The sequence below is a fragment of the Bradysia coprophila genome, unplaced genomic scaffold (genome assembly GCF_014529535.1).
Source record: "Bradysia coprophila strain Holo2 unplaced genomic scaffold, BU_Bcop_v1 contig_350, whole genome shotgun sequence".
Classification (NCBI taxonomy): Eukaryota; Metazoa; Arthropoda; class Insecta; order Diptera; family Sciaridae; genus Bradysia; species Bradysia coprophila.
The window spans coordinates 6,049,032-6,075,077 of record NW_023503608.1 but is presented as its reverse complement, the minus strand read 5'-3'; the positions used below and the strand labels follow the sequence as shown (position 1 = coordinate 6,075,077).

The window sequence follows — 26,046 nt, the reverse complement described above, 5'->3', positions numbered from 1 at the left end:
GGTATATGTATGAGTCGAATAGACGTACTTCATGATTATGGATGCATGACAATAAAAGCTTGTGGATTTTATGTGGGTTTTGTAGACTCATTCGAATTACAGCGTTCTCAGATATTGACGCAACCATACAAATTTTAAGGCATTAATTTTGACTACATTCAATCTGTTAGATTAGGTCATCAAGAATTAACTATTTCTTTTCCATAAGATCTTTGGACACAATTTTAGTAGTAATTCACATAAAATGAACCATCAAGTTCGAAAAACGTTTATAAATTTTTTATGAAAGCTATCATGCTATCAGACTGTCAGACAATAAATAAAACAAAATTATGCGAAATTATGGAATTTTTCATTGGAGAAATTTTTTACTAAACAACCATTTCCCTTTTTTTACTACTATACATAAGGTCGTACGCGCTCATGTAATTGCCGCAGTCAATTTTTCATTTTGCTATCGTCTACAGAAATATCAAAAGACGACATATAAAAGGATCGTATAGAGCATGATAATAAAAAAAATATTATTGTTAAAAGATCCATCTTTGCCAGAGAATACAATACTTTGAAACGAATTTTATGTGAGGTCATGGTACTGTTGAAAAGCTTTTCTTTCGTTTTTTGATATATATCGACGCGGTTCTTCGATTGGCGTAAGTACTGCGTTCTTATTAATGTTATAAAAGAAAGTGGATGTGAAAAACGTGTCAGTCAGTAATATTTGAATTGTTTTTTTGATGAATCATTTGTGAATTTATTTGTAAATTTTGCTAAATTGGAAATTAATTTCTATTTCCTATTTTATGTCACAAAGGCTATCCCTATTGTGAATGGAAGCCACAGTCGAAAAAATTTTATTTGTAGTCCACAAACAAAATACAGAAAAGTCAGTGATAATATATATTACACACTTGTCACGAAGAAGTCGAGGCTTGCCGAGACTGATAGTGACAAGTGTGTACTCTATTTTATCACATAAGCGAAAACGAGACAACAACATAGACCTGAAGTGTAATTTTTGAATTTTTGAAGTAATTTTGAGAGCCGAACACCGCGCTTATGTGATAATAGTAGATTATTCACCTCTGTCCACATGTTTATTTAGACACTTGGGGAGTTATTGCATGAGCCGAAGGCGAATGTTCTAACCCCAAGTGTCTAAATAAACATTTTGACAGAGGTGAATACGCTATTTTATCTACCAAAGGCGAAATTTTATCTCCTGCAAGCTGATATTTCATACATTACGCGTTTCTGCATATAAACACAAACACATACATAACCACAGCCTATACGATTGGATAATTCACACATAACCCACCTAGGGTAAATTTACTTTCCATCTACATATTTGAAAAAAAAACGCCGAACGGCGGAAGCGAACACGGGACCAGCAGCATATCAACCAAACATGCTGACCACTACGCCAACAAATCACATAACGCGATGCAATTGGTGTCGGTAGTGGTTCGTTAGTCACTTCTACATCGATCAAATAATCAGAGTAGTCGGAGTGATGTGATTTGAACGAAATGTTGAGGTGGATAGTATATGTGTGTGAGTAAGTAAATAAAGGATTCTCTGTATGATGTTTTTTTTGTTGTGAATGAAAACAAATTTTTGTGGTTATTTCGCTAATGTATGAAATATCAGCTTGCAGGAGATAAAACATTGTTCTACCTTGGTGTATATTTCTCGAATATTTCGCTGGCGCTCGTTATATACAATTGTACATACGAAGTTATTCTCGAAATATACACCAAGGTAGAAAATGTACTATAAAAAAATAAAAGATTTTACGTGTTACGGCATGTTTCATTTTCATTTACATTGCCTAATCACGTAAAGCATTGTACTTACGAGGTTCCAAGTTGTTATTTGACAAATGGGGAATACAGCCCTCCCCTTCGGGTCGGGCTGTAACACCCCACTTATCAAATACACAACTTGGAACCTTGGAAGTAATATACTATTACAAAAATAAAATCTAATAAAATAGCACTCTCTCCCACCCACAAGTCCCCACTTAGTAAACATAGTTTGGTAAAGTCGTTTATCGTAACATATTGTTTTTGAAATTAAAAAAAAAAATAATATATATTGTATTTCAATTGTTGAGTTTTGACTTTAGATATAATAAACTCCAGGTGATTCCAGAGTCTAGAATCCAGACGTGAGATATACATGTAACTCGGAAGTTTATGCTGGAAGATAACCTAAACTTTCACAGACATTACGATTATCATGAGGATAATAATTATCGAATCTATTACTTGATTTGGCATAAACATTTATCATTTGGCATTCGACTATAATAATCTTTTACTTCATTCGTTTGAACAAGAATTTTGTTATATATATGTTGACGTTAGTCAGATCTGATTGATTATATTTGTCGTCGTTGCCTGAAACATATGTTATAACCTGATATAACTCGTGTATCATCATGTTGTAGAAAAGTGTATGGAAAAATTAAAGTGTCACTTTTATTTCGGGAATCCCGTTTTTGCATCGTTACATCACGTAAAAATTGCCTTGAGAGAGATTTGAAATAGGATTTGAAAATCTTACCTGTCACAGTTAACTTTGTCTCCAGGTAATCCACAATGCCTGTAACAGCTGTACTTTTTGTATGGGGAGCTACAGCTGTAGCAGCTATAGTGGATTACCTGGATACAAAGTTACCTGTGGCAGGTAAGATTTTCGACTCTTCTTTGTCAGTGTTTGGCAGTAACACTTAACGAACTTTCCAGGTCTCTAATAATTTTAAATAATAATATCTAAAATTTTGCAACTTCACAACGAGAAGGGTTCGACTTAAGGGTTCCTAAGTGATTTCATTAGTTTTAATGTATATTTTCCGACAATAAGAACGATATAACTATACTCTTGTCATTGTCGATAACAGATTCTAATGCCAATTTCTAAAAATTGTTCTTTAGCTAATAACGAAATATTCGAACAAAATGCTGCTATAGAAAAACCATCGACGAGGAAATAATATATATGACGTCGATATGTCTAGTGTAATAAAATGGAAGAGTCGCAGTTAGCAGAAAAGTCACAAATACCATAATAATATACACAACACGTTATGTTATATCAGTTAAGCTTGCTATAATAGCTCACAAAGCGACAACACGTTTTAAAAGTCATCCATGGTATGTTCTTGAAGAAAGAAAAAAATTGTTGAAAAGCAACAAAAACCAGAACAAATGCAAAGAACAGAAATAAAACCACGGACAGATCGGTTGTTTTTCTGTTTTTCTCTTCTCTTCCAGTACATAGACATTGGAATGCATTTACAATGATTTCAAGTGTACATATGATTTGATTAGTCAGTTATGTTGGTAATTTTATTTATTTTTATTATTTGCGCGACATGTGAATGTGAAATCTTTCGTTTCTTGTATATTTACATCGTCGTCGTTTTTTTATTTAATATTTAAATTAGAAATCCAGAAGGATTTTCTCACATAAAATGACATTGCGAATATGGACAAAAATATTCGACATCAAAGGACAAAACCATATCAATGTTGACCCTATAAATTGTATGTTATATGTTGTGCGCTTATTATATACGTACGTACGTACGAACATGCATGCGATATTCGAACCATATAAAATTAAATTGATTGTTCCAAATGAAAATAATGTCATGGGATTTTATTAAAGAAGGAAACTACAAAAAAAAATAAGAAAACAAATTCATCCAATAAAATGCCTCCCATCAAAAGATCATTTAAATTCATACCATAGCCATTGCCATATATTCAAACCGAACCATTAAATATTACAACATTTAATGTAAAAAAAACGAATTCTCTTCGCAAAGTTAAAATAAACAATACCTCACTACTTGACTCTTCATAAAATAACATAAAATTGCGTCTTATGGTGTGTAGCCACCGTATTTTATTATAAAAATACAAAACTTCTGGTGAGTACACATATTTTATATTCTGGTGTACCTTCCACCGTATATACCATCCAACTGCGATCAAATGCAACAATTGTTCTTTATTTGGTGAGACCAACTTTGCGCGCAATATATTTTCTTTTTGGATATACATACCTAAACTGCCTATATTTAATATCGAAATCAACTAACTAATCCAATTGCCAATTTTGGCACACGTCGCAGAAGGTTACAATATTCCGTTCCCATCCAACCAATAATAAGTTTTATAAAATTTTATGTATTTATCGGATACACGGCTCGGGCTCTCGGTATATCTGAATCACATTTTTACAATCACAATATAACCTTTATGTGTGTACTCGAACGGCATTCAAAATATGCGCCAATTTATGACTGATATATATTTGTGTCGGTTTTTTTTTTTGCATGGAATGGGCTCTCTGGTGGAGTTATTCGTACAATTTCGTTTTGGAATTTTTTTAACTTCAATTTTCAGAGCATATAGTCTCTGAAGATTTGTTGTCTATAATGTGGACTGTAGACAGACAATCCAGAAATCTCTGAAGAAATTCAGGTTTTCCGTATGACTTTTTCGATAAATTATTTACGATAATGAGCGTCAATGGCGAATTGAGCAGAAAAGGGTCAAATATTGAGTTCTTTTGTCGAAAACAGTGTAAATTCTTAATGATTCTATCTATGTGATACTTTTATGAATAATAACGAAAATGACACAAGCGGTAATTAAATAGAGTTGATAAGATATACATTCCCCAAATAGCCTTGTAGCTGAGATCGATTTAAAGTCCTAAGCAAACTTAACTTAAAGTAGATCTTTTAGATTTTTTGTGAATAAAAGCGACGTCAATAAGGAAATTGCAGAGAACAAAAGAGAATAAGCAATCCAATCAAACAAAACCATTCGCCTGACTTTAGATAGTTTGAGCCAAGGATGATAGTATTTGCCGAGAAATTTCCGCTTGCCTTAAATTAAGGCCCTTAATGGGAACTGATCTTTCCTTGAAACTTTTACAAGATAAACTGAAAATGATGCTATGAGCAAGTTTTGATTGGAGACGCTGGTTTCTAAAAATTCTAAGCATATTTACCGAGCAAATAACAATTTTAACAAAAGAAGTAACAGATTTAACGATCGTTTAAGTGTACCGTGATATACCTGATTTACTATTAAAGTTTTCTGGTAATCCCAAATGTATTTCTGAACTCGAAGAAATTCTGGAGATTTTCGTTTCTCAACTATTAAATACTCGTTTTAATGGAGTTTCCTATTCTTACTACTGGTGATTATTCTCAATTCCTATTGGTAATAATTACATTTCAAAGAACTGCCAATAATTTTACTAGTAAAATCACATGACTGTGTACGACACCTCATCACCATATAACGTGAAATATTTTGTTTATTTTTACGTTTCTAATTAGTTTGTTTTCTGTTACGTGTAACGACCCAATAGCGGAAATCCGAGTGATTAATTTCCTATTTTTTCGTAAACGTTACCGAATTGCAAGCATGTCTACATCTGATGTAGTATGACACTGTGTGATAAGATACGATATAATCAGAGCAATTAAAATGATAAAAATTGTGATATGCGGTTCGGATAGTGACGATTATGTTTTTTGAAGAAATTCCAATGATGACGCATTTTAAATTATAAATAAAACAAGTGGATTCTCATACACCTCTCTTCTACTATGACTTCTAGAATTTTTGTTGAAAAAAAAACGGGAAGTCGCATTGTCTACGCAAGAAGTAATTTTTTTTTGACACCCCACACACAGGTACTGTTTGTTCACTCTAAGACCGTAAACAACATCTCTATTATTATTTCACACTTATAATAGTTTTTTCCACTTTCGTGCTTACACCGTCTTACAATGTGTCTGCTCATCGCCCTAAACAATAATAATTCATGGTCTCTTGAGCATTATCATGGTATGCAGACCGTTCCAGTAATTGCTTAGAATGAGTTACGACAAAAAGATGTCCTGCTCTAATTGTGCAACGAAAAATGATGTAGGGAAAGTATCTAATCCACTGCCACTGATTCAATTTAGATTGCATTTAGCCTAGAATTTCTCGATTAGGAAATCTACACAAATCGATCTATGGATATGGATGATTAACACCCTGAATGAGACGATAAATGAACAGAATAATCTTCCTCTATCATGAACAGATATTCGTGTATAGTTCGTCTCTCAACAACCTATAATCTTTGTCACACTTCAATAAATAATTCCTATTGTGTCCGAGATACTGCTAAATAATTTCTAATAAAAAAAATTGAATAGATTTTGTGGTTCCGTCTCTTTCGCACATTTACATCATTTTTTAAATAACATCTCGGTGAATGTCTATGTAGTGTCCAATTTGATCCGTTTATTTAATAAAGATTGTCATAACAATCAAATTCTCTCACAAAAGTTTTTCTTCCATCAACACAACATTATTATTGTATGTACGGATATACGTACGCATATATTCGTGCCACTGAATCGAAACCACACATCACTCTATTTTTCAACTATGTCTACTCTCATTCTCATCGCCTCTTTGCCGATATGTGACTGGTGTGTGCTGTTGTTAGGTTTAGGAAATTCGGAAGAAGGCAAAATGGGTAACAGAAAAATAAAACACCAAAGAAGAAGAGCAAAGCTACTGTGCATGCACACACAATCCATATGTACGATTAAAACATACCTACCTATTGCCATACAACAAAAATGTATAAAATGTACATAAAATACTGAAAAATATAGAGCTAAACAAAACGAAACTCGGCAAGTCGCAAAGCATACACACATTTTTTTTTTCGGTATCCACTGTACTACATTGAGTTAGTCTTTAGTCGGCAGCGAAACTGGTCGCACGGTTTTTTTTATATATCGTAATTTCAAAATAATAATAAAAAAATAACAAAATAAATAGCATAAATAATACAAATTTATTTATTTGAAAGAAAAAAAAACTCTTTCTCATATAGCAGATAAAAAAAAATAATTTAAATGTAAACCGATTTTTATTGTCGTTGGATTTAAAACAAAAAAAATTATTCTCTGTGTATGATGATTTAGTTGTTATAGACCCGAATGGATAATTGTTCAATTTCAGTTTTTTTAATATATTTTTTTTTAATTGTAAGTGAAACAAAGTATTGACAAATTTGTGACATCGATGGTATTTTAATGATTTCTACTCAATTTTCTTAATTGCATCGGTAGACACAAAAATATAAAATGTATAAACGAAAGAAAGAAAAAAAAAAATTAAACAAACGTTGTGCGAGATTCAAAGCCGAAAATAAATAAATATAAATTTTGTGCACATTGGAACGGTTGTTGTTTTATTTTTATTTGTGATTATTCCGAGAGAATTATCAACAAATAACTAAAACGACTTTTTAAATACTTAATCAATTAATTATATTTTTTTTGCGTGGCGATAAAAATTTGAAACAAAAAAAAATTGGTTTAAAATCGAATGGAGATGAAATACACCCACTTGAAATTTATCTCTGTTAAATAGTGCTTGTTAAGACTGAAATTTCCGATTGTGTTTATGAAATTTGGAAGGAAAATAATTCGCTTTTTTCGTTATTTTTTTGTTTCTTCTATATTTTTTCTGGTCGACATGTGGACGAACCCAAGAAAACAATAAATAGGAAGGAGTTAAGTATATAAACTATATGCAAGACGCATCCTATTTTATTATATATGTAATACACCCGGTGCGTAAATAATCGATTACGATCAATTTGTTAGTTCAGTAGCATCGAATATGTCCTGACATAATTTCATTTTAGATTTAGCGTTTCGCTTCATATACGTGTAATTTCAAGAAAATTATCTTTGGCAGAATTAAATTTAATATAAATTACGATCAGATACATCTGCATATTTCGTCGGGTGATTTTTGAAATTTGCATGCAAAACTTTTTAATTTTAAAATGAGATCTCAACGTTTTGATTTAATTGTAAAAATGTAATAGCAACCGATCGCACATATACAATTATGTTGGTGAGCTTCTTTTTTCATATTGAATTGTCGTCATATATATGGTTTTTCTTTCTTCAATTGTAGTTGGGTGCGAATCTATCGTTTAAAGAAATTGATGTTGTAGACTTATAAACCACTTCTCTTTAAACGTGTATACGATCGTAAATTACATCCGTAGATTGTTTTGTAAATTTCAATTGAAATAATGTCACAATTTGTTGACTTTGTGTCTTTGGCTTCTTTTTTGTCTTACGGATACAAAAAATGTTTTGAGCCTTTCCTATCCATATATCGAACTAAATGATTTGGTAATATCCCTACTGGATTCATAGGGCCTAGAATAAGGCTGCTTGTTATTGACTGGTAATTGTCTGACTTAATCCATTACTTTAAAGATAATTGTATCGATTGATACGAAACCGAACTGTTTCTTATTACCTAACTGGAGAGAGGAAGTGTCTTGCATTTATTGCAATTGAAAATTTCATTTGGTTTATCTTCCGTTCATCCTCAGTAACAATTTTAGCTTAAACCACTTATAACTATATCCTAACACAGCCATAACATTGAAGTCTATGGCAGACCGTATGCTCAAGGGTTCGTTACTTTCTGCCGACAATATCCGGTCAAAAATATTTCAATATTATGCCTCACCACCAAAGGTATTCATTTCGATTTTCATCCTTGTGCATTACACTAAAAATAGAAAAATGGTGAATAGGTACCCGGTGCGGTGACTTTATCAGAAAGTAAATTTTATTCATTATCTTTTTGACTACTGTCCACTCAAATCGTTCCAAAATTTATTTTCGGTACGCATCACCTTCCATCGATTATTATTAACATACATTGCCTTTGTTGAGGAGAAAGAAAAATGTTCATTGTGGCTGTGTAAGCGATAACGAATAACGTTTGTGTGGGAATTATTATGATGTTGTTCTCGCAAAAAATGTTATCCTTTCTATTAATCATCGCGTCACTATATCTTGAGAGTTTTATTGCTGTAGGTCAATAAATTGATACGGCTGTATTGCGAATAGCTAACATGTGAACGTTGAAATACTCCAGTTGTACATAGGTCGTTATAAGTAAACCATATGCTTAGTACTTTTCACACGTAATTCCCTTGACTGAAAGTCAGGGTCTTATGAAAGAAAATACCCTTAAATGTCCGTAACGCTAAGTTCACTTTGATATTTTGAAAATGTTCTATATTGGCAAAAAACGTTAAATACAGAAAACGTCCGTACACTTGTGGACTCGATAACTCGAGTAATTCTTTACCGATTTGCAAAATTTTGGTTTTAATCGACGGAGAATGAAAATCATGAGGTTAAGTTCGTAGATGGGCAATATTGGGATAATGAGATGGGAGTAATTCTCAAGAGAATTTTATTCCTTGTTACCGCGATAACTTCCCTAATTCTTATCAGATTTTGAAAATTTTTTGTGTTATTCGACGAAGATTGAAATTCTTGAGGTTGAGTTTGCAGATGGATAATGTTAGAACAACAAGATGGGAGAAATTCTACACAGACGCTTTTCCTTGTGGACTCGATAGCTCGAGTAATTCTTTACCGATTTGCAAAATTTTGGTTTTAATCGACGGAGAATGAAAATCATGAGGTTAAGTTCGTAGATGGGCAATATTGGAGTAATGAGATGGGAGTAATTCTCAAGAGATTTTTTTACTTGTTACCGCGATAACTTCCATAATTCTTATCCGATTTTCAAAGATTTTGTCTTAATCGACGAAGATTGAAAATCTTGAGGCTGAGTTTGCAGATGGATAATGTTCGAACAACGAGATGGGAGAAATTCTACACAGACGCTTTCTCTTGTTACCGCGCGATAACTTGAGTAATTTTTACCCGATTTTCAAATTTTTTGTTTTATAATTGACAGAGAATGATATTGGAGTAGTGAGTTTGGAGTAATTGTAAACATAACTTGTTTACCACGACATTTTTGCAACGGATTTCCAGAAAAATTTCTTATTTGACGAGTTGTGAAATTCTGGATTTCTGGTCTAACAATTAAGAAGTACTTCCCAAAAGAGTTTTTGCTTGCTTGAGAAACCGATAGAGTAATTCTCAGAGGCTTCAAAAATCAATTTCGACCAGTAGCGTAATTCATGTGGTTAAACTCGAACATTGGAATTTAATTGGACTAGTAATCTGGGATATACGACAATTTTTGCGTGAAATCCGTATTCTTAAAAGAATTGTTTTCGTTCCTAAAATGTTTGAACGAGTGTGAACTTTGTGGCCAGAGCGAAGCGAGGGCCGTAATTCACACGAGTTATATTTTTTCAAGAGGTAGGCAGGAAATACGCCAAATTATACTCAGACGCTTTTCCTTGTTATCGTGATAACTTAAGTAATTTTTACCCGATTTTAAGTTCGTAGATGGATAATATTGGAGTAGTGAGGTTGGAGTATAATTGTAAACACAACTTGTTACCGCGACATTTTTGCGACGGATTTCCAGAAAAAAAAATTTATTCGACGAGTAAGTGAATCTGGATTTCTGGTCGAACAATCTAGAAGTCTAGAACAATCTTGCTTGCTTGATAAAACGATAACTCGAGTAATTCTCAGAGGCTTCGAAAATCTTACTTACTTACTTACTTAACAGCCATTTTTAACCCAAGCGGGTTTTGGCTGACTCCACAACAGCATTTCGCCATCTTTGACGATCCTCGGCAACAACTTTCCAATTGCGAATACTCAGCTCACGTAGGTCCTCTTCCACGCAGTCAATCCACCTTTTCTTTGGGCGGCCTCTGGGCCTAGTGCCGTCAAATTGGCTCACAAAAACTTTCTTTGCCACTCTATCATCGTTCATGCGGATCACATGACCCGCCCATCTTAGTCGTGCAGCTTTGATGACGCTAACAATATTTTCGGCACCAAAAATTTCCATGAGCTCGCTATTTGTTCTGATTCGCCACGTATCGTCCACTTTGACTGGTCCACAGATAGAGCGTTGAATTTTTCTTTCGAAACACCTCAGCCTGTTTTCTTGATTTACTGTTAAAGTCCAGGTTTCGCAGGCATAAGTGGCAACACTCCTAACCAGAGTTTTGTATAGCCGATACTTCGTGGTAATGTTTAGTAGATTGCTTCTGAAGAGGTGTTTCAATGCATAAAAACACCTACTAGCTTGCACCGTTCGAGTTTTCAGTTCTTCATCCAGATCGTTAGCAACGTTGACAGTGGAACCAAGATATTTGAAAGATTGAACAACCTCAAAATTGTACTCATTCATGGTCATGTTTTGTCCAATTCTGGATCCCTGACTCCTATCTAGTACGAGGTATTTGGTTTTGTCTTCGTTAATCACCAATCCAACTTTCTTTGCCGCCTCGTCCATTTCCACCAGACTCTCTTTCACCTTGATAGTGCCTCTACCCAAGAGGTCCGTGTCATCCGCAAAAGCCGTCAATTGTTTGGATGTGGTAAAAATTGTTCCATTCCAGTTAATCGACAGTGCTCTAGCTACTTTTTCTAATGCCAAGTTGAAGAAAAGAGTAGATAAGCGGTCTCCCTGTTTGAATCCGGTATCGATGGAGAAGGGGTCAGATAGCATGTTCTGAATCAATATCCTGCACTTCGTGTCCGTCAATGTCGCCTTTGCAAGTCTTATTAGTTTCATTGGTATCCCGAACTCCTCCAAGATATAGAAGAAAGCATTTCTGTCTAGCGAATCATACGCCTGTTTAAAATCCACAAAGAGTTGATGAATCGTGATATTAAATTCGTATGCTTTCTCCATTATCTGTTTTATGGTGAATATTTGGTCAATGGTCGATCTTCCTTCTCGAAATCCGCCCTGGTACTCGCCAATTATTTCTTCCGCGTAAACCGCAAGACGATTGAAAAGGATCGTCGCGAAGATTTTATACGCCGAGTTCAGGAGGCAAATGCCTCGGAAATTGTGACAAATCAGCTTACTCCCCTTTTTGTGTATCGGTATCATAACTCCTGTCTTCCATTGTTCCGGCATGACCTCCTCATTCCATACCACTAGCACTATTTGATAAAGCCTCCTCCATAAAGGTTCTCCGGCTGCTTTGATCAATTCGATTGGTATGTTGTCCTCACCCGGAGCTTTAGAGTCCTTGAGGGAATTCATCGCCGTTACCATTTCCTCAAAAGAGGGTTCTTCGATATCAGGTTCCGCACGCTGATATGAACAATGTGTTTGCTGAACTAATTGGGGCCGATTCAACAGGTTCTTGAAGTACTCCGTCCACCGATTCAATATTGTTAAGTTATCGCTCAATAATTCCCCATTTTCATCCTGAATTTTCGTAGAAGTCGGTTTGAAACCGTTTCGACTCTTTTTCACCGACCTGAAGAACTCACGAACATCACCATTCCTGTTGTGCGCTTCCAAAGTTTCGATTTCTTTGATAAGGTGTTCCCGTTTCTTTCGCCTCAGTAGCCTGTACGTTCGGACATTCTCTAGCTTGTAAGCGGCGCTGTTTGCTCTAGAATTTCTACTCAGCACCCTCAGCCTTAATTCCTTTTTCTTCAAAACTGCATTCGCACATTCGTCGTCGAACCACCCCTCCCTTCTTCGAGATGATGCTCTTCCAAGGACGTCGGTAGCTGCATTGCAAATGACTTCATTGGTTTTTTGGGTCATCTCGTTAAGGTCGAACGGATGCGGTTCATCAGTCAGCTGGCTTTCTACTGCTGCTTGGAAACGGGTCTTCATATCACCTTCTTTGAGACCATCTATGTTGAACTTGGGGCGTGCATTCACTATTCTGTTATTACACCTTGGCAACTTGCATCTCAATTTTATTTTAACAAGCGCATGATCTGAATCATGCAACGTTCCCCTAAAGCTCCTGACATCATAGATGCTGTTCCTGTACTTTTCCTCGATCATCACATGGTCAATTTGGTTTTTGGTAATTCCATCATTCGAATTCCAGGTAATTTTGTGGATGTCTTTCCTCTGGAATTGAGTGCTTCTTATGGTCATACCGTATGATGTCGCAAAATTTACCGCCCTGGTGCCGTTATCGTTACATAGAGAGTGTAAACTATGTATGCATACAATCTCTCTGTAATAATCTTCTTTTCCAATCTGCGCGTTGAAATCACCTAAAATGATCTTGACGTCAGATGACGGGATACCGTTAATTATGCTCTCCAACTGGTCATAAAAGGCTTCCTTGATATCGTCCTCCTGTTCTTCCGTTGGGGCGTGTACATTTACCATCGTAATTTTGTATGTCTTGGTCTTGAGCCTAAGCGTGCACATATACTTGCTAATGGGCACACAACCGATAACCGTGTGATCCACCTTCCTGTCCACAAAGAAACCTGTACCAAATTCATGTGCGCTATTGTTTGAGCCGCTAAAATAGAACGAATGATTGGGTAGCGTGTGTATGCCGCTGTCCAACCATCTTGTTTCTTGCACTGCTGCAACGTGAATTCTGTATTTAATTAGATCGGCCGTTGTATTTTGTAGCGCTCCACGAGCATAGAGAGTTCGTAAATTCCATGTCGCTAAATGAAGATCATGATCCTTTGAACGTTGCGTGGGTCGTCTTCGTAATTCCGTTGTTATCCGAGGCTGTTGTAGTGTTTCTTGAACTAGACTTTTTTTCCGAGGAGAGGTCGTTAGCCCCTCGCTCAACCCACTCTGCCTTCCACGATTTCCCATCCAGCTCGTAGGCAAGCTTTCAGGTAGCACTCTTAAGTTTAGCAAATTTGATAACAAATCAGTACCCGGGGACTACGATTTGGGCGTAAAAAGAGCACTTGTTAGTTGAACAGTTACACACCTGGCATATGACCCGGGCTCCTCCCTTCCGTTCATATACGGTCAGATGCCACCCTATCCAACTAACCAGCCCCCTCGAAAATCGCAGATTTGAAAATATTAAGTGTTTTCGACCAGTATCGTAATTCATGTGGTTAAATTCGAACATTGGACTTTATTGGACTGGTAAACTGCCATATACGACAATTTTTGCGTGAAATCGCGTTCTTAAAAGAAATTTTTCGTTCCTAAAGTGTTTGCACGAGTGTGAATTTTGCCAGAGCCGTAATTCACATGAGTTTTTTTTTCAAGAGGTAAGCAAGAAATGCGCCACCTGTTCAGCGCTTTTAGTAGACTATATAGGAGACTCAACTTAGGAGTGAGACATCGCTCGCTGGACCTTCAACTCATAGCTCTTTTTGTTTCTTCAGGAAATTAAATAAATATGAGTAAAATGAAGCATGTGATGACTGCTGTTTTCTGAATAAAAGAGACATCACCTTTTCATGTGACTTTAATTTTGTGATCTCAAAAACACCACCTCATTTAAAAATGGTTAGAAAACTAAGGCTGGAATTATAGAAAAAAAATAGCCAGTCAAGGGACCTGACCCACCCAAAAGGTGGGGCCTAGTTAATAAACGAAAAAATTCTGTCAATGAGTCCAGAATTGCTGAATTTTATTCTTGTGGTGGGTGGAAATTAGCAACTTTTTGTCAATTAGACAATGTAGCCTAGATGTGGAACGCCGACAATTTTTTCTTGTAAATTCAGATCATATCGGGTCGTTATAGCGTATTCGCGATGACAGTGTCCAACGTCTCTTTCCAGTTACGGCCACACAACCGATGCATATACCTACTAGATGTCAAGGTTCTGAAACCCTGTGTCTCAGCCACTTTATCCTAAGAACCTTATCTCAAGAACAAACAATACAACTTAAAAGAAAACTGTAAGGAAGGCACTCTGAAGTAGTAGATTCTGAAAAACTAAGTTCGTAAGATTGTTTAAAGGACCGATCAGAACATGTTTCAACTGGTATTTCAACATAAATTACGTGCACGCATGCTTCACTGGCAAAACCGTTTATGACATACATGTATTCTATTCAGGTTTCTGTTGCAGTTTTTTATTAGTCTAGCACTGTAACCTGATCCGTCGGCAATAATGTTTGAAGACTCTTTTACTGCTATTTTTCGCTTCATAATCGCATGTTCATCGGATTGCCAATAAACGTTTAGAATACCAATACTAGAAAGATCATCCATCTCTAAATAGTAATTATTTTGATAAGAAAATTTCTGAGAAACTTTACCTCTTCTTAAAAGTAATGTTCAATTAATTAAAAAATAAATTCACACGGTAAACACTAAGTGTGCTAAATAAATCCCACATTACCACCAAAAATTTTGTTCCAAAAAACGGTTAGATCGGCTTTTGCCAGAATTCTGTTCGTCATCAGCAAAAGCAGAAATTTCTCTCAACCCGTAAAAAAATGATATTTCGTAGGAAATCCTTGGGCATCATTTTCTTGTAAGCGCTTTCGAAATTTTTCATCGTCTCTCAGCGAAATTATTTTAATAATAATAATGCGAATGAATCACACACAAATGAATTTTATGTTAAAATTAAATTTGCATTCAAAAGTGAGCACTCAAAATATATCGTCGGGTATAGAGATACACATTAAATAGTCAGAAGTCTGTGTGTTGAATGTAAAATGCATTTTCTTGTTATTATATAACACATTATGATTTACTCCCATATACCTACTTAAAGTAAGATCGAAAATAGAGAATTTATTTAATCTCAAAGTACATAACAAAAAAAAAAAACCGTCAGTATACATACATATATGTGTTGTTCCACTGTTTCACAAATGTAAATATATATAAATATACTTGCAAGTGATCAGACTGAACCATCATGCAATACAAATCTAATGTAGAGTATAAGTAACACACAACAGTAAGTTCATTCATTTATCTGTTTGTACGAAAATAGCTTGACATAGCCATAAAGTTCGGCATTTTTCCTGCTCGTTAATTAAATTGTTTTGCAGTTTTTCCGACACAAATGAATTGTTTGAAACTTGACGTTGAATCACAGTCCACAAAATTTTCACGGTTCAACTCTTGATTTACAAAAAAAAACGAATTATTATCCGATGGATATTGATTATAACAATTGAAGATTCAATTTTATTTCGAGACATTACGTTGGCTATTCATTTATTCTCCATCGAATTTACATGGGTGTTCAATTTGATTTTGCCGTCGATCGCCAAAATTAATTATTTCCTCAATTTTGTTGATATATTGTGCTATGATAAATTAGACTACATTTTAAAACATATGACTGTCTGATATCTATATCTGTATACTATATACTATATGGCTTATTTCAAATGATGATGTCTGCAGTGCGCAGACGCACACACAGAACCATGGCGATTATTTAATTTAGATGAAATTGATAGACATTCGGTCGATTTAGTTGAGTCGTCAAAAAAAATTGTTTTATATTATAAAATGCTGATAGAATTATCATCGATCGTTCGGGTGTAGACAATACATTAGCTCTTTGTCGTCGTTGCACGATTCAAGGATTACCGATTTTTTTTAAACTTTAAATGTCGAACAGAGCGACATCGATTCGGTGAATCATATTTTGTACAGAAATCCCCAAAGTAAATATAAATTATAGTTACAATGGGTGTTATGAATCCAATCGGAATCATCAAGATTTTTCTGGTCAAATTTTATTTGTCCTTGTTGTCAGTTGTCACACCGGATTAAAGAATCTTGTGAAATCGTAAACAGATCCATAAACTTAACCATAACATTATCTCTGCTATGAAGTAACTAATCTTCCACCTAAATCCATGTTTCCAATAAATTTTACTTCATCCAAGGAAATCCGATCACAGACTCGTAACTTTGCTCTCAAAATTCATTCAACTAATTAATCAAATTGCTTTCTCTTCAAGAAAATAAAATAAAAAATCAGCGGCCCTAGCCCGTTTCTCTTAAAACGCTAAAACGCACACCTATTTATATTTATGAGATGGTTGTTATAAAAACGACGTCTCTGACAGAACGTCAAGACTTTTATTTTTCATCGGAGTTTTTTTTTTCTTTTTTGTTTTTAAAGTGCATCCACGAATGTATGCGTATTTTAAATGTGATGTCTCGCACATCAGTCGGTGTCGTATACAGAAAATTTTCCTCACTCTCGTTCGAAATACGTTTAGCAGCGTACCAGTCTATTTCCATTTAGTGTCTTTCTCGACCTCTATCAAATTGAAGTTAAAAAAAAATTATTAAAGAAAATCAGAAAAATTATTGAAAGAAATCGACATCGAAAATGCTGTCATGGTTTTGTTGTATTGTTTGTGGTAATTTCAAGTGAACTTTTAACAAAATATAAAAAAATAACGAAAATCAACTCGTCTAATGAGACAAAATTTAACAAAAAAAAGAAAGAACTCACAGCACACACAATCGAAAATTTTTGGAAGCTTTTCCTTACAAATGAAAAAAATTGGAATCGAAATTGATCGAAAATCTAACAAAATTGATTATAGTGACCGGAAAAGCGATTGCAAAGAAAGAAAAATGTTTATTTAATTGTGATGAATAAAAAAGAAGGAAAAAAATCAAACGAAATCTATAATTAGTGTGATAAACCAGTCTTTTTTGAAAACGAAAAATCTGTTTTGAGTGAAGGAAAAGAGATTTTTTTTTGAAGAAAAGACCGCCACAGAATCGTCACGTAAAATTCTGTTATATTTGAAAATGATGTGCACCAACAGAATCGATTAGATTTATTGATCGTTTTCTCGTTTGTCATATTGAGAATTTATAATTTCAATTTCGTTTTGTTCAATCATCACACTCTATAGTACTATTCGTTACAACTCGAATATCTATTTTATTAAAAAAAAATACACATCTGTTATACTACTTAGTGAATTACAGTGTACATCGTTGGTAATATAAACGGACACCCAATAAAACATAAAAAAAATAGTAGACGGCGTTTCTATATCGGTTTTGGAAGACACACGTCGTCTTTACAATCTGGTGTGTTGTATAGAGAGTGTTTCCAAAAAAAATTGAATTTTTTTTTTCTTTCTTTCGTGTGTATAAATCACTAAGCAAAAGTAGTGAATATTAAATTTAAAAATAGACATCGAATGGAGCAACACTGAACTACAACATATGAAGGAAGAGAAGAAAAAAAACTACTATACGGTAGAAAAAATCACACACCATCGAGTTAGTGTTAAAAGCAGCGAGTTACATACAACAGTCGTCGAGTCGGTTGAGTGATAAAATAAAAAGGAAAAGAGAAAAATCTCTTTTCTTTGACTTAATTTTTCTTCGTTTTTTTTTTTCAATTTTCGGTTGTTGTTTTTTTTTTGTATCGAAAAGAAGATCAAGACACAACACAAAACTGTGTTAAAACAAAAAGTAAAGAAGAAGAAGAGTAAAAAAGAAACGAAATTTATAAACAGAGTTCCTTATTAAAGTAAAAAAATTAAAGTAAAAAATCGTTTATCCTCAATTACGAAAATAAAAGAAAAACTAAACACCGCATACAGTGGCTATAATATACCTACTTAATTCACATAAAATACACTTTTCAACGCAACAATTTTTTCTCTTCTCTTTCGTGTTTTTTTTTCGAAATTTATTTATAATTGAAGTGAAATGTGTTATTTAATACTTTCATGGAACCACAAAGCTATATTGGGATTACTGACGGAACGTAGAAGGAGGCAACCGTTTATTATTAACGGGAAGTGTTAAGAAAATTACGAATAGGGAAATATTACAAAAAGTTGCCGTATAGAAGGAAAATTAAGTGGAAAATATATTCCGTTAACACGTTTACACATACACACACATACACGCACCCACAAATCTCAAAACGTTTGGGAACACAAAATTGAAGAGTGTTTCTTTGGTGATCGATTTTTGAAAGGGCCCGCAGTAAAAGAAATCATATCGGCAACGATCAACAATGAAGATCAGACGTAATCATCTGTATGACGAACAATATGTAGAAATAAATTTCATGTGTATACATCGATTGACGAGCCACAACAAATACCACTAAATAGAAAAAGAAGAAGAAAATTCGACGGGCCGGAGAATAACATTTTTTTTCTTCGTAAAAATAAAGAAAATAAACAACCAACCAATTGAATGTGCAACGATTTTAGTTATTTTCTGTTTGTTGATTTCGACAACATCGGCAACAAACAACAGGCCAATCACAACAAATAGTTTCGCCACAATAACGGTGTTTTGAGTAAGCCATGTATGCGCTGGTTTTGCGCAAATGGAGTCTGGCCAAAATTCTAATGTACCTGTGGTTGGCAGTTATTATGTTACTGGTGTATGGGTGTCAACTGGGTGCTTCCATGCGCCTGGCACCGAACCAGCAATATTTTGACAACATCAACGATAATAACAGCAACAACAACAACAACAACAACGATCCATCGAGTGATGTGATTTGGTACCCAAATCAATTAATTAGCCAAGTTCCAAATGTTCCAAATTATGAAAATAGTCAAATAATTAATAAATTTAGAGAATTTAATTTTAATTTAAATAACTGGCGCAATGATGATGACGGTGGTGATGATTATCTAGCACCGAATGACAGTGATGTGATGAGGTCGAGAAGGACAGTTCACGAACGTTTTGAACGAGTTAGCGACACCAAAAAACGACATTTAACGCACAATAATAAGCGAAACGAACAATTCGTTTCACCAACGAACGACAATAGATCTGATGAGCCCAGTGAATCTCTGCAGCGACTATGGACGCAACGATATGTCGAAAAACGTAATCGCATAGCGAACCATCGGAGGCGTTTGGCCTCACACAATCCACAACAATCCGTTGCACAAAGTGTCCATAACAATCATCTGAATACTCCGATCGAGAATGCAACCCGAGTAAATGATCCCAATTCAATGCAACTCAAATTCAACAATAGACACAAATTATTAAACATCAACGCAATATCCGGACGAAATCGTCGTGAGTCACGGCACCAGCAACAGTTTCAACCGAATCAACCATTTCATCATGATACGCGACATCATCAAGTAATGCCACGTACTCGTCCGCGGCGATTTTGTTCAGCCCGTGATCCCGCTACGCTTGCATTTGAGGCGCCAACAGTATTCGAGGGAAAAGTGCGTTCGATGAGTTCGGATCGACGAAAAAACTTTTCAGTAACATTCGAAGTGAAAGAGGTGTATAAGAGACAGCCGGGCTTCAAGCTGCCATTATTATTAAGGTTACAGTTTTCCTATAGAAATACGAGTGAATGTGACATATATAGAGAAGTGTTACGGCCACGAGGCTATGTTAGAGACGAGTTGGAACAGGGTAAAGTGTATATATTGTTTGTGGAACAGTTGGATTTGCAGAATTTTACGATACTGGGCCAGCCGTTAAAGAAGACCAGACGTGTAGTGAATGATGTTAAGCACGGAGTGAGCGACAAATATGGTGAGTCTGAGTTTTTTAATTTTTATCGCCTTGTCATTTGATTAAAATTCATTTTTATTGGCATTCGAATATCTGTTTCCAAACCAACCAATTTTTAGAATAAATCGTCGCGTTAATCAATCTCTAGCTAAATCAAGTTACAATTTATTAGAACAACTTTCGATGCCATAACTATTTCACTTTATGTTTCAAACCATTTTCTGTGTAACTACACATATTATCAACTGAGAACTTATCTGGGAATGTTTTTTGTTTCTTAATCTTTTAACATAACGAAATTCCGTACCATTTTTTGTGTTTTACCTTTGGGCATTGAGTGTGTGGCGGAAGTTACTTATTGTAATATTTAGATAGAAATTGCACTGCATCAATATTTTTCTACAATTTTTGCTGGAAGCACAGTCCACACACAGTGTTATGGGTTACGTTATTTTATTGTCTTCTCTACGTATGTATGTAGCGATAAAATTTGAAACTCATTTTATCTAAATTGGGACGAGTTGTCGTGTAAGTTAGTGGTCGGTCAACTATGCACCCCTGTCACAGTAAACAATCATGTCCTTTATTTCAATGCCAATACATTTGCTACTACTGTCTCTATCGAATTCATTCTGTTTTTTTCGGGACACATATTTATAGAAATACTTAGACTCAACATACCTAGGCTGGTATTTCGTACGATAAAATGTGGTTCTGACAATCTGACACGTAGAGTTTTTCACTTAAACATGTATGTGTTTTGATCATTCTAGTAGTAGGGAAAAACTCTAATTTCCTGTCTAGGTATGATTAGTCTAAGCAATAGTGTGGAAGAGCGAAATGGCAAGAAAGTCACTAGCTTTTTTAACTTGTTGTTTAGAGTATCGCTTAGTTTCGGATACCAAATCTTGTACTTCTTATTCTTATTTGTAGTGATACTTTTCATGACCTTCTAGGACTCTACTTCTAAAGTTAGCTAAGTTATTGCTAAAACTCTAAACTCATCATTAAGATGTGAAAATACATTCTAATACTTATCAACCGGCAACCTCATAAATTTAATAATCTGTTAACGACGTCCCATCATTACTGGTTATTATTATCTCAATTTTTTTACTTCTTCCTAACATTTTTTATGCTACACTTTTTCTACGACTTTTACACTTATAAAGTGCTAAAATGACCTTACTGATACTTTATTCGAAAATAAAGCCATTTTCATGTGCTCTCTTTCTTATTCCATTCATATTATTAATTACATTGTATGCTCTAACACATAAATAATAATAATAAAAAAATAAAATGAAATGAAACAAAGCAAAGTTATTTAAAATTTAAATTTGATGCGTATTCCCACCATTTTCAAATTATAGAATCTCAGAACTTTTCGTCGGAAAGAAATAATTAAAATGACGTTCATTAAAGTATTATACATACAAGCGAAAAAAATACATCGCTGATGAATGTATACATTGTTGTCTAACGACAACATAAACTATGTCCAATACTAATGCAGTGATGACCAATTCAGAACCCAAAAAGAAAAGCAAAATTTAAGTTTTTTGTCTATGAAATGGCTTCACTTTACAAAGCAAGCTTTAAATAAATCAATCCACCATTCTTCTTCCTATCCAAATGATAGGTGCAGAGATTAATGGAGCCTATTCTTAAATTCACCAACAACCACTTTTCACTTTTTCAATTTTTGTTTGAAGCGTCTACAGCCGAATTCTGACGTGATTTGGACCAACCGAGATGTGTTTCATACTCAGAGCCCGAATCCTACCTAACCACTGTCAGTTAACAAAACCTGTTGCCTAGTGGTTGTTCGATCACTCCATCAATATCAGAAAGAGGTCTTCACCAGTAGAGAAATCCCGTAGGCCTAGGGCACCATAGGTTCAGAATACGAGGTATAAATCTCCCTGGAACAATATACGTAACATACGAATGCGGTATAAAGTAAACGTAAAAGTCAAACAAAACAAACCACAGCTTTGCAAAGATCCGAAATTTTCACGTGTATTTCACGTGTTTCAACGGTAATTCTCACTGGTATTATTATCAAAACAAAAAGTCGTCACCAGTCAAGCGTATACGAATATCATTCACTGAAACAATTTCGTTTTACCAAACTGAATTTGAACTCAGAAGTAACTCCCTTTTCATGTGGATTTGGTTTCTGTGTGTAACGTTTTTTAATTGACCGCAAAATTAACTGCAACAATGTAATGTTAAGTTGAGTTTAATTTACAACCCATTAAAATAATTTTACGGCAGATAATGTTCACATAAAGGCCTGGATCATGAAGTTACAAGTTCAATATAATTAAGTAATACATTTATCAGAAAAATACTTCAGATTAGTAGATATCAAGAAATAGCTTTGAATTTCAGTCAATATCGGCAATCAACCGACACCTTGGTCGGATGTTTTAAAACTGTTTCCAATTAGAGATTGCAAATCAATTTTCTTCGTTTTTTTTCTCTCTTCTGCACGGCTAAAAATAAAATAAAACAAAAATAAACACACGTGACCTCTAATCAATTTATTTAACTTTATAAATAATTAACAAAAAAAAAAATTAAAAAGAAATTTTATGTGTGGCATCTCTCAAACATGTCAAAATGTTCGGAGTTCAGAAATGTGAATAAAAATTGATTTTTCATTCAATTTTTGGTGTTTGATCTTGTTTTTGTGACTTTTTTGACCCATGGATGGAAGATAAGTCGACTTTTTTGTTCGTTCGTTTTAAGTAGTTTGGATGATTAATTTTTCAGTCAGTTAGTCAATGTAACACAACCATATGAACGAAATTTTATTCATGCAACGAAATAAATTTCGAAAAGTGGATTTCAATTTACACATTTTGCATTGAATAATTTGCTTGGACACCATCACTCACACGTCATACCCAACGAACGTATCAGAAAAAAAATGAATTAATTTTGATAAGAAAACCAAAATTGACGGACCACATAATTCAAAAAATAATCTGAATTAATACACGCTGTACACAAAAGGTAAACGTGCAGATTAGTAAAAAGAACAATTAAATAAATATTGAAGTACTAGATCACCAAAAAACTAATTTATAGATTGCTAATTGCGAAGGAGCGTGATATAAAGTTTTCATTTCAATCGTCTTATCACATGTTGCATAAATCTCTTACTTATTCTGTTAAACTTTTGCGGTTGTGTCTGATAACATTCATTTTCCTAATATAACAATGCGCTGTTGGGTGCTCATTATAAACAAAATTTTTATCATTGTTGATAACTGATGACTGGCGCTGACCGTATGTGAAGTCTTCTCATATTGATTGATGTCATATTTCACTTTATGTGGCCTATCACAGGCTTAGCAACATGGCTCACCTCGTTCTCTCTTTCTATATCTTAATCACGAAGTGGAAGGCATGTACGTATCAGACTGACTCTTATTAGACTTTCTTAGACTTTTTCTGCATCATTTCATACACAACAATAATATTTTGAAGGAAAATCCCCCTTCTAGATATAAGATAGAATTTATACAATTTACGGATGATCCACTACAGTTTACGAGTTTCAGTCGTCTTACAAAGTATGTTAACGAAATGCTAGCTTCAAATATCTTTTGGAAATGAAAGACTGAAAGCCGTACAAATTTTCGCATTGTGATGATAACCTAAGTTCATGCAGACCAAACCATTGAGACTATTATTTTCACTCTGTACACACAAATACATTCTCTGTTCTTTCAAAAAATTGAAAATAAAAAAAAAATCTTTAAATTACTTTTGCTAAGCTGAATGTTCGCCAATGTACAAAATCTTTTCCACCACATTGTCTATAGTATGTTATGTCTCACTTTCTCTACATAATATCGTATAACATCGCACTTTAATACGACTAATTAATGGCAAATTATAAATCACAGTCTATTGACCTTTTTTCGCGCACAGAAAATTTGGCTTCGTTTTCCATCACCGGCATGACGTCGAAATGATATATATCTGTATTATTATGTAAAGTCCAATGAGTTGTTTACAGTATGATTTTATTTTCGATTTGATATTATTAGGAAGATTAAACATGCGAAATTTTCTTTTAAAACTGTCTGTTGGAAAATATAGAAATTCGAAATTTATGAAATTTTCTTTTACGAATTTTTGTTTTTCTTTTATTTTATCCTAACGAATGTTATCCCATTGGAAATAATGGAATTGATTTTCGAGATTCACTGGAACGACTACTTTCGCATTTTTTTTATTTTTAATTTTAAATGTTGATGGGTGTGTGTGTGTGTGTGTTTGTGTGTATCTAATTTTATATTGAAAAGTTTAAATAATTCTCTGTTTTCGGATGCAACAATACTTGAATTTTGACGAAATCTACTTTAGTTCTTCAAACTTCGATAACCAGTTTATTCAAATTTTCCGCTTTACTGATTCGCGTGTATTTAATTTTTTATTGTTTAACAATATCACATAGTCTTTTTTCAGTTTAAGAGACTTGTAGTTCAGTTCCATTATTCCATGTATATTATACAGTATTCTTAATGACATATACATGGAAAAAAATGAGTTCTGCCCGTTTTGTTGTAGAAATATAAAACTCACAACATTAGCATTCAACACTCAAAAAAATAGATTAACAACTAAATTTGATTAATGTTACTCCAAAGTTGTATAACTGTTATTATCACACTGACGCCTGGCTGCGTAAAACGTACAACGCTGAATCTAAAAAAAATGAAATGACCGACGCCACTGGTTTTGGTAGTTTTCTTTTCTTCTATTTTTTTATAAATGTTTTTCGGATGAAAAGATAGACGATGTGTCTATTTCAGGACGTCTTTACCTCTTTTGCACGGTTCTATTGCTTCTATGGCGGCTTAATAAAATATATACTCTTGGTGTTGTGAGGTTACACGCGTTTCTTTCCCGCTGAGTGTTCGCATCAACACTAGTTGAGTAATGGACATAGATATCCGACAGAGATAGCACACATATATGTTTCTTTTTATTGCTTGAGTGTGTATGGTGTTGTGCAATTACAAACTTTTAAGGAACTTAATTCGAGTTGAAAGAGAATAAGTTCGTTCTGGGTATCGGTTTTATTAGTCGACATTGGAATAGTTTTGGGATCCTGTTTGCTATTGCGGTAATCTTAATAATGAATATAACGTCGATTCGGTAAGAATTGCGACGCATCAACCGCTGGTCAAGATCGATGATGATTCCGTTGTTTAAAGTAACCGAGTTGCAACTCCTGCAATTCTGCAATTTTTAAGAGTGGTGATACTTCAAGAGTTGCAACTCAACAAAAATAGGTCCCATCTCTACCATGTTATGACTTTATGGAACTCATGTAATTACTATTGAAAGTAATAAACGTTCGGATGTAGGTTTTTGATAACATATGATATGATGACTTAAAGAAAGTCGGCTCGAGTCGGTACTTTACGAATTTCAAACAAAATCTCTTGTAAATTGTGTCATACATTTCTATACTCCCTCCCTTCCGAAGCAAGTCTAGCAAAGGATTTTACGACGAACTGTTCACCATCAAACCTTATCTTAATCTTTTAGAAAACACTAACAAATAGATTCAATGATCAACCGTCAATTTGTTACATAATGTCTAATGTAGAAAGAAAGACAAATCTTTTACTTCATTTGTTTAAATAATAATTTTCCATATGATATCACACTATAAAGTGTTCATCTATCACATTCGCTGACTTTGAAGATAACAGATGCCATCGAAAGGAAGTTCTCATTTATACTCCGTTCCGGATAATACTATGC

General features: G+C 34.2%; 1 protein-coding gene across 5 annotated transcripts in view; it reads left to right on the top strand.

Moving 5' to 3' along the window:
* The first annotated feature begins 6,772 nt into the window (after positions 1-6,772).
* LOC119080423 (protein vein) overlaps positions 6,773-26,046 on the top strand; it is a 66,832-nt gene continuing 47,558 nt past the window's right edge. For 2 of the 5 annotated variants that reach the window (XM_037188773.1, XM_037188774.1), the window contains exon 1: positions 16,462-20,271. In XM_037188773.1, coding sequence (XP_037044668.1) covers positions 19,059-20,271 — 1,213 coding nt within the window. In that variant the 5' untranslated portion in view covers positions 16,462-19,058. Of the gene's footprint in view, positions 7,168-16,461; positions 20,272-26,046 lie in introns of those variants that run through there. The other 3 variants (XM_037188772.1, XM_037188770.1, XM_037188771.1) reach the window with 3 other exon arrangements.